General features: G+C 38.0%; 1 protein-coding gene across 4 annotated transcripts in view; it reads left to right on the top strand.

The window, feature by feature from the left end:
• The window catches only part of LOC6569629 (pneumococcal serine-rich repeat protein), a 63,654-nt gene extending 47,093 nt beyond the window's left edge, over positions 1–16,561 (top strand). For 2 of the 4 annotated variants that reach the window (XM_001995914.3, XM_032741676.2), the window contains exons 2-6: positions 8,610–9,223; positions 9,291–9,576; positions 9,662–10,167; positions 10,229–11,975; positions 15,667–16,561. In XM_001995914.3, coding sequence (XP_001995950.2) covers positions 8,610–9,223; positions 9,291–9,576; positions 9,662–10,167; positions 10,229–11,975; positions 15,667–16,260 — 3,747 coding nt within the window. In that variant the 3' untranslated portion in view covers positions 16,261–16,561. Of the gene's footprint in view, positions 1–8,609; positions 9,224–9,290; positions 9,577–9,661; positions 10,168–10,228; positions 11,976–14,400; positions 15,183–15,666 lie in introns of those variants that run through there. The other 2 variants (XM_032741677.2, XM_032741679.2) reach the window with 1 other exon arrangement.
• The last annotated feature ends 180 nt before the right edge of the window (positions 16,562–16,741 follow it).

Here is a 16,741-nt window from a genome sequence, read left to right as displayed (position 1 = left end):
ACGACTGGCAACTTAAGACGACCCCTGCTAATGCTAATGTCATTCTTTTTACATACTTATTTTGTAGAACCTGTTTTGAAATAATGTTTCTAATATTATTGAGTGTTCACTGTAGTTTTATATATGTAGGTATTGTTTAGTTAGTTTAGAGCATGACTTGGTTGTCTGTTTGTGTGGCCAGCGGCCATTTTCACATGTTTGGCTGGCGGGCAGCGACGGAAAATCGATTAGAAATCGCTGGCAAATGGACAGCAAGAGGTGTGCCCGCCAGCTAGCTGGCCAGAAGAGACAGACAGCAACAACAGCAACAGCAACAACGAGTGCCAACAATGAACCGTCAACAGGAGGCAACACTTTTGCTAGTAGGCGAGCAGCAGTTCCCAAAGGATATGAAATACATGATATATTTTTGCCGCGGGTTTCTCCCTTAATTTAACACAACGTTTGCGAAAGTAACACAAAAAAAAGAAGCAGAATGAAATTAAATTGCCAAAAAAAAATGCAATTAAAACTATAAAACACCTAATTAATTTAATGCAGACTAACGACTGCCCAAAACTGAACAACTGGCGCCTTATGTTGTCTTAAATAACTTGTTAATAATCATTTTTTTGGCCAACGTCTGACGCTGCATAATTTATGTGCTTAATTAATTTGTATTTTTTTTCGTTGCTGTAATTTTTGCGGAACAGTTTGTTGCCAGGCATTACATAATTTTTATCTCTGCCCGGCTATGTTTAATGGACTTTGAAAACACCATTTTTTTTTTAGATATACTTGTTAGTTTGTTTTTTTTTTTTTGGCAGTGGCAATCGTGCTGTGATTTATGGTTAATTGGAGCCACAGAAAATTTGTGATCAATAAAATATGATGGAGCTATTTCGCTTGAACAGCAGATAGTTGAATTAGTTTTCTGGCAATTTTTAAAGATTGCTGAAAGAGAATTGCTGTTGTTTTTGGCAATAATTAATAAAAGGTGTTAATTAAGTTGGCTGCAAGCATTTTTGAAGAGTTAGCAACGCATTTTAGCCAATTGATTGATCGTTTTCTCTTTACAGTATGGAAGCTTTAATAAAAGCAGAATTTTATAATAATATAAATTATAAGATTATTTTCAAGATTTTGAAGCGCTCCATACGATGTAGTTAATTTTTTGTTATTGCACACAATTTCGAGATACTACTGACATTGTAGTGGAAATGAGTTGATTTGAAAATGTACAAAGTATTCAAGACGCTTAAGGTTTTTACACATTTTGTATATTTCCATATTCTCAATGATACAGTTTGATTAGTTTTTAATTGATATCCCAAGGATTTTGTTAAAACATTTTTCATGTTTCTCAAAATCCAAAATGCACAGCTTTCTATTGAAAGGCATACAAAATTGCAGTGCGCGGCCTTCATTATCCAACATGTAACATAAGCCAGAGCCATCAAAGCGTAATTTTCATTAATTTACCCCAAGTAAACAAATGCAACATTAATAAGTCAACTTAAATAATTAAGATAATTACAGCAAAAGGAAAACATCAGATGAAAATGTGACTAAGCCGAGCCACAAAAATAAATGCAGACAAGTGGAAATTGTGACAGGCGGACGGAGGCTTCGTCACTTCGTCACTTGTCCAACAACCGATGATTTGAACGTTGTAACAAAATTGTTGCATTTATGTTTTTCTTCTTGTAATTTGCTATTGTTATTATTGCTGTTGCGAGTTGTTGTTGTTGTTGTTGCTGTTTTTGATGTGCTGTAACTGTTAAACAATTTTGTGTGTATTTTGGTGTGTGTTTTTGGAGGCACTTTGTAAAAGTGTCGAAAAATTGTTAATTTAATTACAACACAACACATGCATCGGTTGAGTGCGACGACGATTACAAACAAAAGCCACAACAAACGACTGATGCCCAAAGAGCCCAACACAACACACATTTTTTCGACAATTGCTGGCTTTGTTTCTGGTGGTTTGTTGCTGCTTCGATTGCCACATATGAAACATGTTGTAAGCAGCACACAGTCGAATTTTTGGCTTTGTTGTGCAGTTTGCTTAATCTTGTTAATGACTTCAGAATTATAATAATAATAAAAAACAAAAATTAAACTTCACAATAAATAAAAGTAACTTGCAGTTTTTTTTTTTGGACTGATAATTACAAAAATTCAATTGCAAAGGTTTTTTTTCATAGTTGTGCAATATTTTTTTATGTAGCAATAAAATATTACACATGTGTTTCGATCAAGGCTATTTTGAATAAAAGCGCTTGAGCCCATAACTCTTACTCTGGGCCAAACCATAAAGCGAACCATTTGTCCAAAAAAAAAAAACAAATTTTTTAAAACGTACGGTTTTATGTCCCATAATTAAAAAATATCTTATGACGTAAGGCTGTATAGATTTGTATTTTCGCCTTGTTTAAGATAGAGAAAAAATCGTACTCTTTAAAGTTAAATATTTTAAGTTCAAATTATTCTGAAATTCTGTAACATATAACTGACATTTTTTTCTATCAATCTATATTTTCAAAATTGGGAAAAGGGTATAATGAAGTTGCGCCAAAGTATGCAATTTAATTAAGATTGGATACAAATTATATATTTTGATAACCAAAACATATTTTGATATATGAGCAAATTACTAACCGCAGTGCTTCTGTCTGTTTAGGTTTTCTCTTATATCATTCTAACTTTAAGTATGGAGCGTTCTGTTTATTGAGTGTCCACTGTACCAGGTAATGGCCTCTTGGCACTAACTCTCGCTTATGAAGTCACAGATGTTTAGATTGCAGTCACTGACAGCCCAACAGCGAGCAGTCAGACAGCCGGCACATGCAATTGTCTTTTAATGTATCCTACTGCAGTTTGGCCAACGCACAATTGCCCAGCCCCAGCTTCAGCTCCAGCCCCAAAACATTGGCTCCCTGTCCCCCCTCCCCTGGTAACACTTATATTGACTCGAAAAGTGTGGCCTTAGAGCTGTGTGTGGAGTTGCGTCAGAGGCGGCCGAACCCCAACAAAACGCCAACATGAAAACTGCATTCAAATTGAAATTGAATTGAAAATGAAAACGAAAATTACATATTATTGGCGTAGTCATAGTCGCCTCGCCTCGCCTCGCCATGTGTGCGATGCAAGCAATGACTCTTCAAAATGCTATAAGTCATGTGTGTAAGAGTTACGCTTCCAGCCGATGTAATTAATAAGCGCTCCAAAATGCATTATAAGACACGAGCTTAATTACATACATATATACATCTCGTACAAATCACATACTCGAATACACATATATGTTATGCAAACGCGCCGCACTAATTGAAAAATGTTGCACTTCAAAAACGGTTTTCTTTTTCTAGGCTTCCAAACAATATTCATACGAATATCATCGAACAAACAACAGCCACAAAACAAATGTAGAAATTTCTGGGAAAGTAATCACAGTCAACATTGGCGCGACGGCAAGCAAAACAAAAAGCATAAAGAAAACAAATGGAAATTTTAGTTGTGTTTGTGTGTATGTGTGTGTGTGTGTGTGTGTGTGTGTGTTAGAAGCGCAGTGAAATTATTTTTATTTATTTATTTTTTGCTAGTTGTTGGAGCGTAGCCAGCTCAAGCCTCAGGCTTCAAGTCACATTACGTATACGACGCGGTGCACATTGAGAAACAAACAAACTAGCAACCCAAAAGAAAATGGGTTGAAAAGTGTAGCGCCGAAAATCGATCAAACTAACGTGCCAGGCACTGTGCACCGTGCCGCTTCTTAATGAAAAGATGAGAGGGGAAGCCGAGTGATGGGGGGTGTGTGTGGCACATTGCAAAGTCAAAACAACAAATCAATTGTCACAGTTAAATGTGCTGCCAGCCAAGCGACTTTATCTGTTGGCCTGACTGGCCTAACATTCAGTCTATTCAGTTTTCAGTTCAGCTATCGATTTTAGAGGCCTTACGAAATACTAGAATAAACTAAATGAAGTCAGCATTGATTTGATTCGCAATTACCTGGTATAATCTTGAGATGCCTTTTAATTGGACTCAACTTAACGATACTAACGATCTAAAATGCTCTTCAATTTAGTATTATTTATTTTAAGGCTTACTACTCGTATAAAAGGCCTTATTTTGAAACATTGTTAAACTAACCTTGTTGAATTATATCTCTAATAATTTTAATGGTTAATAGTTTTTGTATTTCCATACAAATTTAAAAGTCCATCTTCCTTCCTCTTCCCAGATAAGCTCTGCAAATTTATAGTTATTTCTTATACAGAAAAAACTACTTTTTCAAAAATCCCAAAACTCTCTCAAGTGAATTTTGTTGTCTTACATTTTTTTATATAGATACACGAATAATAACTCATTTATAATACCAATAATAGCTTGTATATTTTATTATATGACTTTATTCAGATATTTGAAGATATAAAACCAACTTAATCGAAAGTTCCTCAAATACCCAGACGCTGTAAAGATATGTTTGTTATCTTTAAGCAATAAATTTGTTTATTTATTCATTTTTTGCCAACAACAGCTTATCGATTTTTATGTGAACTACTCATTTGAAATTTTCTGAAATGTTCGGATGTTTTTTTTTTAATATTTTTATTTATTTATAGTTCTTTAGTTTCTCACGTTTCACGCATACGCAAAACTCTTTCTTCATCATTTGTTTTAATTATGTACAGTTGCTGGATGGATACTTGTTTATTGTCTTAGGTGGGTTGTTGCTTCTTTATTGTGAGCTGTATTATTAATGGGTTTTGTGTCTGGCACAGGTTGGGGTATTAAATACAGCTAGTAGTTAGTAGTTAGATTGACGAGTATTGCTATAAATACTCACTTGAACGGGGCTCGCATGTCTTGTCAACATAAAAACGTTGCGAGTTGGCGAATAGAATTTTCCGTGCGTTGGCTGTTTGGTTTCCAATCTAACAACTGACTCATGTGGCAACATCCCAGAGCCAGCTGTGTGCCTCAAGTGGTTGTGGTGGGCAGCTTAATTGAGCGGCTCCAAAGCGCCAAGTGTGCTACGTGTGTGTACATCTCTCATGCCTCGTGTTCCATTCATTTTTTCGTCTGTCATGGCTCACAATGATAATGATGATGATCAACCCAATTGGGCCGGGAGAGTAATAAAAATAAAACAAAAAAAAAACGAGAACAGAAAACAAAAAAACCTGAAGATTCAGCAATGCGTGGCAGTTGTCGGAACAGACGACAGTTTGCGCCCACGTCAATTACAATCATGTTGTTAATGATGATGATGTTGGCGATGATGATGATGATGATGTTGGCAATGATCGTCATCATGACGACTACAACGACGCCTCTTATGAAGTCAAGTTAAGAAGGCGCAGCTTTGAACTACGCCTCGCGTCGAGTGACAAGAAAACACTTGTGTCTATTATATCCACTATAAAGTTGATACTATTACACTCCGAAAAAACTTACCAATTTTAGATTTAAAATAATTAAAGAAAATTCTAGACAAAATAATCAAACGCATATTTCAATTTACTTTTCTCATTGTTGATTTGTTTAGATGTTTTTCATTTATAATGTAGAACATAATATTTATATGTCACTTTAAGTTACAAAAATCTTAAATCAATCTCGATAAAATTATAAAAATGAACTTATTCAGTTTTTAATCAAAACTTTAAGTTCTTCAAACAAAAACTTTATTTTTAAATATATATTGTAATGAACATTTTATACTTAATGCCAGAATTTTGATTCTTATTTATGCCAGAATATCATTATGATCAATCAAATATTTTTTTTATTATTTATGCAACATTATATTTATGAACCATAGAACCAAATAATGACTAATTTACAATGGAAATTTGAAGAAGATGATATGAACTCATGTCGAAATTACTTAAATAAAGTGTTGGCGTTTTCTCTGAGTGTACGCGAGTGGATTTAGATACTTGTGCTTAATTAGTTGTCCAACTATGGATCGCTTGACCAGCTCAAGTAGTCGCAAGAGACCAAAAGGCCAACTTCGCTGGCTAATTGAGCAAAGAAAATAATGAGACTTTACAAAATCATAGCACAAACTATGAACTATGCGTTTGGTGGGGGGGGGGGACTGTGTGACAGACAGACAGATAGGCCGACAGACAGATAGATAGTCAGGATGACTCTCGACATTGAGCACTTTTTTGAGTGACAGTCGGCGTTTCAATTGTTCGGTTTCAATTTCGTGGTTGACAATGGATTTTGCTATATAATTACACGATCTTCAATGCTGTTTGCTGCTGCTTCCCATGGCTTCGCATTCGCCACGCTCCACAGGCAAAGCGGCCACATCTGACAGGGCTAACAACAAAAAAAAAACTATATATATAAAAAAAAAATAGACAACAAAAAAACGAAAAAATTAATGTGAAGAAAACAGATAGAAAAGCATTAAAATGCATTGTGATTATGCAATGCAATGGCACATACAAAAATTATGAACTATTTTTGCTTCCTGTTGCCTGCCTTGCCTTGCCATGCCTTGCCATGCCGTTAATTGGCTGTTAAATAATGGCCCAAATGCACTGGGCTGTGAATGTGGGCCACTTGTCATGATTCATTTGCAATCATAGTTTTTTTTTTCTATCTCTTTCTGTCTCTCAATATTTTTACCATCTATAAATTGACCAAGTTTTCGAAGCAATCAAGCATCAGTCGCTCAGTTCAGTCAATCAACTTGCATGCAATCAGCTTAGTTTCGTTATTTCTTCTTCTACATAATACGCTGTTTTTTAAAGGGTAAAAGGGTAACTTGGTCTTTGCGAGAGTCCACTTTTTTTTGTGTTGTTTTGTTTTGATTTGCCATAATAATGATAAGCTATCGCAATACAAATATTCAAGTATTTTGGTCTAATCTGTAGAATTTTTTACCACGCCACATTATCTATAAGTACTACTTACTGTGTATAATTGGAACAGACGAATTTTGTTAGAACTTTAACTATAAATTACACTCTAAAATATTTTCGATTTCTTAAGTTGTGTGAAAACACAAAACTCCCAACATTATTTTAAGTTCATTTTATTTTTTGTGGCAACGTCAAAATTGGCCATTTACAGCTTAATGATTGCAATATTTTTAGCACTAGGCCATTTGTTTGATCAATAGCCAACTTGCTAAATTTATGTTTATTGCACATGTGAAAGGGCGGTGAGAAAAATTCTTGGCAAGTGAAAGCGCGCTTGGCACTTGTGACACTTGCAACACACTCACAAAGATTGCAACAAAAATAAGAAAAGACTTTTACTTGGCGAATACGTGCTGTTCTATATACTCAAGATAATTCTCGCAGATTAATGAGAGAAACAGAGAGAAAGAGAGAGAGAGAGAGAAATATCACATTATTACTTTAAGCAAACAATTTGTATGTTATTTGAAGTTACAAAGTTCTTAAATCAATTTTGATTACATCACAAAAATTAACCAAGTCAGCTCTTAAACAAGATTTGAAGCTCTTAATGCAAAACTAGAACATCTATTTATTTATAAATTATATTATGTAATTAGTATTTTCTACTGGATTCAATAAATTTTGGTTTGCTTTAATGCCTGATTACCATTCTGATCAATAGAAAAAGAGCAAAGATTGCAAACAATAGACTTTTACTTGGCATAGACGTGCTGTTCTATATACTCAAGATAATGATCGCAGATCAAAGAGAAAGAGAAGAGAGAGAAAGAGAGAGAGAGAGAGAGGAGAACACAGCAGCATGATTGTCACAAATTGCTGCTGCTGATTGCTACAATTGTTTTTTTCTGGTTGCTGTTTGTTGCAGTTGCAGTTGTTGTTGCCATTGCACTTTTGCTACAGTTTTCTCTGCATGGTTCAGCGGCCATGTAATTCATCAATCATAATTTCTATGTCATTCACTAATCGCTTTACGTTGCTCCTGAGCACCAGCGATTACCACACGATGATGAATTGAATTTACTATAGTTTTTTTAATACGTTTTTTACACTCCTATCTGTCTCTCTCTCACTCTCTCTCTCTCTGTCTCTCTCTCATTCTCTCTCTCTCTGTCTGTCTACCTGTCTTTCGCTCGCTCTCACTGATAATTAGCCTGGCTATGTATATTTAAGCCCTTTTGAGCTTAGGCTTATGCTTTTGAGGCCTTGGTCAAGAGCCTCTCATTCAATTAGATTGCTTCATTCTTAATTACAGCTCTTAAGTAGAGCTTAAATAGTAAAATTTAATCTACATACGGATTAAGTATTTCAAATAAATGTTTAACCATCTTTTAATGTTCGATTTTTTAAAAATTTTTAATTCAATAATTCATTTTTGATTTCATCTAATTTAACTGAAACCTGGAATTTGAAAACCTTTTAAAAATTTGTGAACTGCTTTTAGTTCGCATTATTTAAATATATAAAAAATTAAAAAAGATTTATTAATCAATAGTAATTGTAACTGTAACATGCAGCTTATTTTAGGACAGTAATCAAAAATGTTTGACTTCAGTTTTTACACTTTGGGGCTTAGGTAGGGTATTTTAAAATGAGAAATGAAGTAAGCGTTGATATTTATATATTTATATATATAGATAGATATATATTTCATACTAATTTCCCACTCCGATTTGTTTGCAGAATGACGGCTTTGAAATACACGCAACAAGAGGAACGCATGCCACCAACTGCAAGGCAGACGACAGTTGCATTAGGAACAGCAACAGCAACAATTGTACAGGGAACGGTGGCAGCACACGCATCTCTGAGCTGTTGGGCAGCAGTGGTGGCGCTGGTGTTGGTGTTGCTGGTGGTGCCATGGAGTGCCTGCCAATGAGCGGTCCCCATCCGCATCTTATGTCAACGAGTGGTGCTGGCAACAGCGGCGTCGTCAGCGGCGGCGGCAGCACAGTGGTTGCCTCCCCCACAGCCACTGTAGTGGTTGGCGCCACATATCCACATCATTTGCATCATCATCATCATCTGAATCACTTGAGCCACCATGCCCCATACAGCAATAGCTATGGCAGTCATCCACATCATCCCATACACAGCGAACAGACCAAGTCGCTGCAGGAGCTGCAGCATGAGGTTGGCGCTCTGTTGGAATTCCGAGATCTGGTCATCGAAACGTTTCCCGATCTCAAGCATAAAATGGCCTCCATATCCGTGACACCCACAACGTCCAGTTCGGTGGGTGCATTAGGCGGCAGTCACTCTGTGGGCGGTGGTGGCAGCTCCTCATTAGCAGCCAGGTAAGTGTTGAATATATATGAAATATTTACTATCCATCATTGATTAATATGTATATGGCGCTTGTAGACGTGAATGGGAGCCAGGAATACGCATGAAGCGTAAATTGTCGCACAAGGAACCGTCCACGACGACAGCAGCAGCTGCAGTTGGAGCATCCGCATCCGCTGGAGTTGAGCCATCGTCGGCGTCATCGTTGACGCGCAGTCGCAGCAATTCGCACAGCGGCAAGAAAGAGCCAAAGAGCGGAGAGAACAACAACGGCAGCGTTGTCCAGGACTCCGGCTTCTCAACGGAGACCAGTTCCTCCAAGGAGGGTCACAGTGCCTCCTCCTCCACCAATGGTGCTATGACGGTAAGTTCATCAATTACGATCATTATGTATATATGTATATATATAATCAACGCTTGTTTCGCATTCACAACAACAACAACAATAGGTGGCCATAGCATCGAATCGCCTGAGCTGTGCCGAATCGGATGATGAGCTGCTCAACCTGCTGGATGTCATACACCGCAAATCGAATCGTTTACGCGAGGAGGTCGAACACTTGCAGACCTATGAGCGCCAGTCCACGGCGGCTGTCAAGGGTCAGAAGGCGATTGCTGGTGGCATGACACCGCAACAGTTTCGGGAGCAGGTGGAGCGACTGAATCGTGAGGATATGCAACAGTTGCGCAAGGAACGAGATCGACTGCTCGACAAACTGGCCGAAATGGAGGCGGAGACACTGACGGGTCGCATCAAGGCCGCCAAGATGAGCGATCAGGTGGAGGAGCTAATCAGCGTCAAAAAGGATCTCGAGGAGCAGCTGAAGCTGGCCATGGCCCAGAAACTGGAGCTCAGCTCGCGTGTGCAGCAGCTGCAGCTACAACAGCAGCAGCAACAACAACAACAACAACAACAACAGCAGCAGCAGCAACAACAAAGCAAAAGTTCATCCAGGTGAGTTGGCAGATAAATAAACCATCTGTATTTAGATGCATAACTCTTTGTGTTCTTTCAGCGCCAGCCAGTCGGAGTGCTCCAGTCAACGCAACTTTTTATCGTCCGCAACGACGGTGCTCTCGAACAGCAGTCGCCCCCCGAGCCTGAGCAACAACAACAACTATAATAACAGCAACAACAACAACAGCAGCAGTAGTAGCAACAGCAACAATACATTCCAACCCATAATTGATCAGCAGCCGGAGGCGGCATTCCATCAAAGCTCAGGCAGTGATACAAGAAGACAGCAATTGGGTCGCTTGGATGGCGTTGTTAGTACGCCCGGCGCTCGCAATACCAAATGTCGGATAACAGACTCCAAACGCTTCACGGCCATATTGCTGGAGACGAATGTGCTCGAGTTGCAGCGGCATCTGCTTACGCTGACTGTACAGAATCAGGTGCTCGCCCAGAAACTGGACTCGTCCGGCAAGTTAAAGGCACAGCTGGCCAAGCGACTCGACAAGAGCCAGGAGGATTCCGAGGAGTTGCGCTTCCAGCTCGAGGAGAAGAACATTGAACTGGAGGGCACCAAGGCGCAGTTGCGTGTCCTCGAGTCCCGACTGCACAGCAGCAGTAGCACCAATTCGTATTTAAATTCGACATCGCAGCATGATTACGAAACGAATCGATCTGCGGCATCGACGACCCTTATGCTCAGTCGTCGTGGGGTGCCCGAATCCGTGGATGCCACAGCCACAGCAACTGCAACAGGAACTGCAAGTGCTACGGCAACAGCAACAGCAATGCCTCCTCGCTCGGATCAGATAAGCACGCCCAGCATGAAGGCAATGGTGCCGCTGGCAATGGATGAACTGCAACAGCATAGCAGCAGCACCGAATCCGCCCACGAGCACGAGCCCAATGATTCCAAGACAATTGTCAATGCGGCCACGCCCAGTCCGCTGGGCAGCAGCACACCAACCACCACCACCAACAGCAACAGCAACAGCAATAGCACGATTGCCGCTCGCGTGATGAGTGCCAGCTTTGAGCAGACGCCGCTGCGTAGTCAGGGCTATCGCAAATTCAATAGCGCCAGCAAGCCGAGTAAAATACCGCTGCCGGGCAGCAAAGCTGCCGCCTACTTTGCCGGCAAACCGCCTACGGGTAGGCTATCGACAGCGGGTCGCTCACCGCCAACGGTGCACAACAGCAGCAGCAACAACAACAACAACTCGAGCAGTGTCTCTTATGGCAGCAGCAGCAAATCCTCGCTCAGTCGCAGCACTGGCAATCTCAGCCAGAGTCTGAAACGTGCCGATTCCGCTTCGAATCATTCGCTGAGCACCAATACGAGTCGCAGTTCGACTTCCTCATCGATACCGCTGGCAACAACACCCTACTCGTCGAGCAATCGCAGCAGCAACACCACAGCAACAACGACTCCGTCCCCGCGTGTGCTTCAAAACTCGCCGCTGCCCAAGTTGAAGCGTGAAACGCTCAGTTCGCGAGTGCGGCACTTGGACTCGCTGTCGCGTGCCCAGCACTCGCCAGATCAACATCATCACAATTTGAGTGGCAGCTCCAGTTCGATAGCGGCACAGTTGAGCACAACGCTGCGCAAGGATCTGCAGTTGACGAACTCCACAACGTCATCGGCCTATCATCGACGCTCGGCTCCAGTGCCGACTGTGTCCCGACGCTTTAGCAGTGCGTCTGTGGCAAGTGGCAGATTGGCGCGCGAGGATGCCACAGCCGCAGCAGCAGCAGCAACAACATTGGCCACGCCCACGTCTAGTTATGGCGACAGTGATAGTGGCAAGGTACGCACTTTAAAGTCAACATTATTGGGTTGGTTCAAATGAATATAATAATCTTAGTTACGATATATACTGATACTGATACCGATAATAATGAGATACATATACATCTACTATATATATATATATGTATATATATATAGACATATATATATACATATATTACTTATTACTGTTTTAATAACGATTACCACAACAACAACAGCAATAGAAACAAGAACGAAACCCGAAAACACTTGCAGATTTCAGTTATCCATAGTTCAACTGGCAGCAAATCTAATTTATACATAATATTAAATCATATACGTTGTACACATACATACACTCATACATACATAGAAACATATACATATATATATATATATACATGAATGCGACATCCTGAAATAAACCCCCATTTTGTGTCTAAACCGATCCCAGTTCATTTCCATCAACTATAAAATCTATCAAAATTATTGAAAATAATTTATTAGAATTTCTTAAAATGTTTAAGAACTAGATCAATTTTTTCTTGGCATTTTCGCCATTATTTTTTGAGGCAAAGTTCCATTTTCCGTAATATTTATTTTTGGCCTTAAGAAAAAAGTAAATAAATTTCTTTTAGACTAATTTTGAGCATTGATTGAACATGTTTAAGAATTGGTTTACTGTCTATATTGTTATTTCATGTTGAAGCCAGTAAACTTTTGTTACTTGTACTAAGCTGCTAGTTACTTTAACTAATTTTGATTTGAAATGCGAAAATCTCGATAAAATGAATTATGAAATTGTGTCGGAATTGAAGGTGTTTATTTCACGATGTCAGATAATTAAAAATGCATATTTATTTATAAATAATACCCATACCAACAACTAACCTACGATGCATACAAAACAAACATGATTTATATACAATTAGTATACTATTTAGAACTATCTGACTAACAACAAAGCCGGTTAGAAGATCGTTGTGCCTATGCCTAAATGAAAAACTGATCAAATGAAAATCAAATCAACAAAAAAACAAAAAACTGTTCTCACTGCCGCCGTGTTGCCTGTTGACCCCTTCAGCCTGCTCTGCTCACCCCCTAACCACGCATGCCATGAAAGGGCTTTAAACATCAAGCATACGCAGTGTGTTGTTCACCTGTGCTTTTATTTTATTTGTATTTTTTGTGTGTGTGTGTGTGGTCATCGACCAGTGAAAGGTGCCACAAAGAGCATCGCCTCCAAACTGCCTTGCCTTGGGTGCAGCTATGCAAATTAGTCGCTGCAGCTGCCGCTATAATTAATTAATTAACAAACAATAACAGTAACAATATCAAACAACAATTGCACGCGACACAACAACAAATGTTTTCGCTTTTTTTATATGTACATATATTTATATATATATATGTTTATATGTATGTATAGTATTTTTATTTTTTTTTGTTTGTAAGTGCAACAACATTTACCATATGCAAAGCTCGTAAAGAAGAAAAAAAAAGAAGCAAATTATGTAAATTATTTAACATAACATATCGTTATCATTATCATTATTATTATTATTCTTATGATTATTAGTTATAGTACATCTCTCGGTTTCTAATTCAGTGTGAGCCTGTTTAGTTGTAATTAGTTAGGATTCTTTTTGCGTGTATGTATGTATATTTAAAAAAAAAAAAACAAAACTGATTATTGTTATCTATATTTATCTATCTAAGTTGATGTACGTACCGATTACTTACCAATTCGTTTGGCCTAATTTAAATGCTAATTAATCATTACTATTGGTCTTAAATATACATATATATATATATATCTCATATACACTACATACTCATATATCTATATATATATATATACTTGTATATATATAGAAATATAAACAACAACAAAAAACAGAAAGTGGGAAATTTAATTTGGTTTAAGCCGCAGCTGCTGAAATGTGTGCTAGCTTTTTATTTTTGCCAGGCCAACTGCTTGCCAATCAATCATGTTTACTACTAAATAACATCATCATCATCATCAGCATCATCATGCTCGTATTCATCAGCATTATCATACTGCTTGGTCAACGTTCAAGAAACTAATCACAAAATGCTTTACTCAACAACTCACACAAATATTAAAACATGGTTCAAAAATCGATCGAACAACAACAACAACAACAACATCCACAACAAAAGTGCTGTAAACACTAAATATTTGTATCTAATGCTGTAATTTCTTTTTTACTTTTACTTTTTTTCTTTCTGCGCGTTTTCTCGTCCTATGTATGTCTACTCCAAAATGTATAAACAAAAAAACAAAACCAAACCAAAATACGTAAAACGCAACAAACAAAATGTTTGTTGTCATGCCTTTGTTTGTATATTAAAAAAAAAAAAACAAATATATATATATATATATCCTCAAATCCAAAAACCTGCCCGCCCACCCAACAACAAAAAAAAAAACAAAACAGCCTATTGAAAACTGTCACTAAACAAAAAAAAAAAAAACAAATTGTGAAAAACTCTTCCTAACGATTATATAAAACTGCAAGAACAAAATGCCACATATGCCCCATAACCGTTGGATACCGTTGGATAATCATGTACATTCGTTATATAAATGTGTGGACTATGGTGGTGTATTGATTGATTGATTGATATTGATGTTGATTGACGTTGGTGGTGAACAATTTAAGCTGCATGCCACAAACAAATGAAAATGCTAACAAACAGAAAAAAAAAACAAAACAAAACAAACCAAGACAAGACAATCGGGAGGTGTACTTTTTGGTAACGATGATAACTGATAACTAACGGAGGCGCCTATATAGATCAGCTCAAATCAGAACTCAGCTCCGATCCGATCCGCTTCGCTTCGTCCTCAGCTGCTCAGCTCTCCAGTGCTGCACAACTCAGCTTGTTCTGTACTGTAGATCGTTTGTCGGGTTTTTGTTTCGAGCCAAAGACAAAGAACTAAGACACTTTGCCGCAATTCTGTTATACGCGTAAGTCTCTCTCTCTCTCATTTTGTTGTAAACTTTTGTAGGTTAAGCTACCCCTCTACCACCCCCCAAAAAAACCAAACAAAAACAAAAACCACCCTTGCACAACACAGCTTTTATTTATTTTTATTTTTTGCTTATCCAACACTGCACCAACAGAAGAGCAAGCAATCCGCTTGACTTTCATTTTTTGGTACTCTGTGTATTATTGTAGTTAGTTTTGCAGTAGTTTTAAAAACACTTATACACACACACATATACACTCAGATACACACAGATACACACAGACACACACAGATACACACACACACACACACAGACGTTTACACCCTTTCGCTGTCTCTTTCTCTCTCTCTCTCTAATTTCCGATGCAGGCCAGCAACAAATTGATCCATAAAGTAAGCACCTCAAAATATTGATTATCTTTGGAGAAATGGAAACGCTTCGCAGTCGTTAATTTGTTTATTTACTGTACTATATACAATTTGAAAATATTGGCTGGCGGTTCTCTAAACTCTTTCTGCGCTAAATGCTAATCAAGATACTTTTGTGTTTTTTTATCTAACTTTTGGTGCCTCTAAAACCATTATTAAAAACATTGTCTTTAATACTCAAAATGCCTTGTTTCTGTGTTTCCTATTTGCATTTCTTTTATTTGTTCTCGCCCGATACACCAATGTGAACTTAAATTTGTGATATATATTCTATTTTCTTTTGCTCTTCTCGATTGCACAGAATTTGGCAAATATTGCAACTAAGCCAAATTTCCGTTTCAATAACAACAATTGGCAGTTATGGCAAACAACAACAAACAACAACAAGAACAACATGAACATGAACAACCAGAAAAATCGCACTTTTATGGAACCATTGAAATATATCAAAGAACATGATGATGAGAATATATCCGAGGAGACGGCATACGATTCATATTATACGCAATATACAACCCCCGATTCCATGGACTGTGGCAGCGACAATCTGCTGGTCACCTTCGACTATGGTTATAGCGATTCCATTGGGGCACCAAATGCTGCTGCAGATGCAGCTACAGTTGAGGATGAGGATGCGGATGCGGATGCGAATGATTACAATGAGGCTGGGGCTGGTGCTGGTGCTGGTGCCGAGGCGGGGGAAGCTGACTATGCCCTTTGGTTTGGCATGCCCCAAAATGATGCGTGGGCGTTTCAGGTGTATCATGTGCAGCATGAGGAGTTGAGTCTACAATCCTTGATATCCTACGATGTAGACGACTTTGAGGAGCAATCGGAACCAGAATCCGACCAAGCAGAGAATGAAGAAGTTTTTTATGATAGCATTGAAGGTTGATCATGGCACAAGTCGATAGAGAACAGCATTATTTATATTATAAAGTTTCCAAACAGTTGTTTTATTGGTTGTAAAAGATCGTTTCTTCTCCGAAATCTATTCAGCAAATTCAACCTTATGGTTAAAGCAGTTTTGTTAGAGCAGTTTGTCATGATATATTTCAGCAGCGGCAGTTTTGTAATTTATAATTTAACTAGTCTACGAGAGTAATTTTCCAAACACAGTTAGGCATGTCAAAAAAAAAAAGAATGAGAGAAATGAAAAACATTGTTTTGTATGTATTTTAGGTAGTGTATGTATTTTGTATGTAAAGTCTAAAGACATGATTTATAATGAATAATAATTATGTATATGTATTTGTATTTGTATTTGTTATGTATGTCATATTTAAATAGTCCATTTACTCAGCTCATCGAGACCCTATGTAAATTGTTTATTTCCTATTTATAGCTATAAAGTCTACTTAAAGTATATGTATACC

The sequence above is a fragment of the Drosophila grimshawi genome, unplaced genomic scaffold, assembly GCF_018153295.1.
Source record: "Drosophila grimshawi isolate 15287-2541.00 unplaced genomic scaffold, ASM1815329v1 contig_311, whole genome shotgun sequence".
Lineage (NCBI taxonomy): Eukaryota > Metazoa > Arthropoda > Insecta > Diptera > Drosophilidae > Drosophila > Drosophila grimshawi.
Note: the sequence above shows the minus strand (reverse complement) of the source record. Positions and strands in the feature narration are given on the sequence as shown.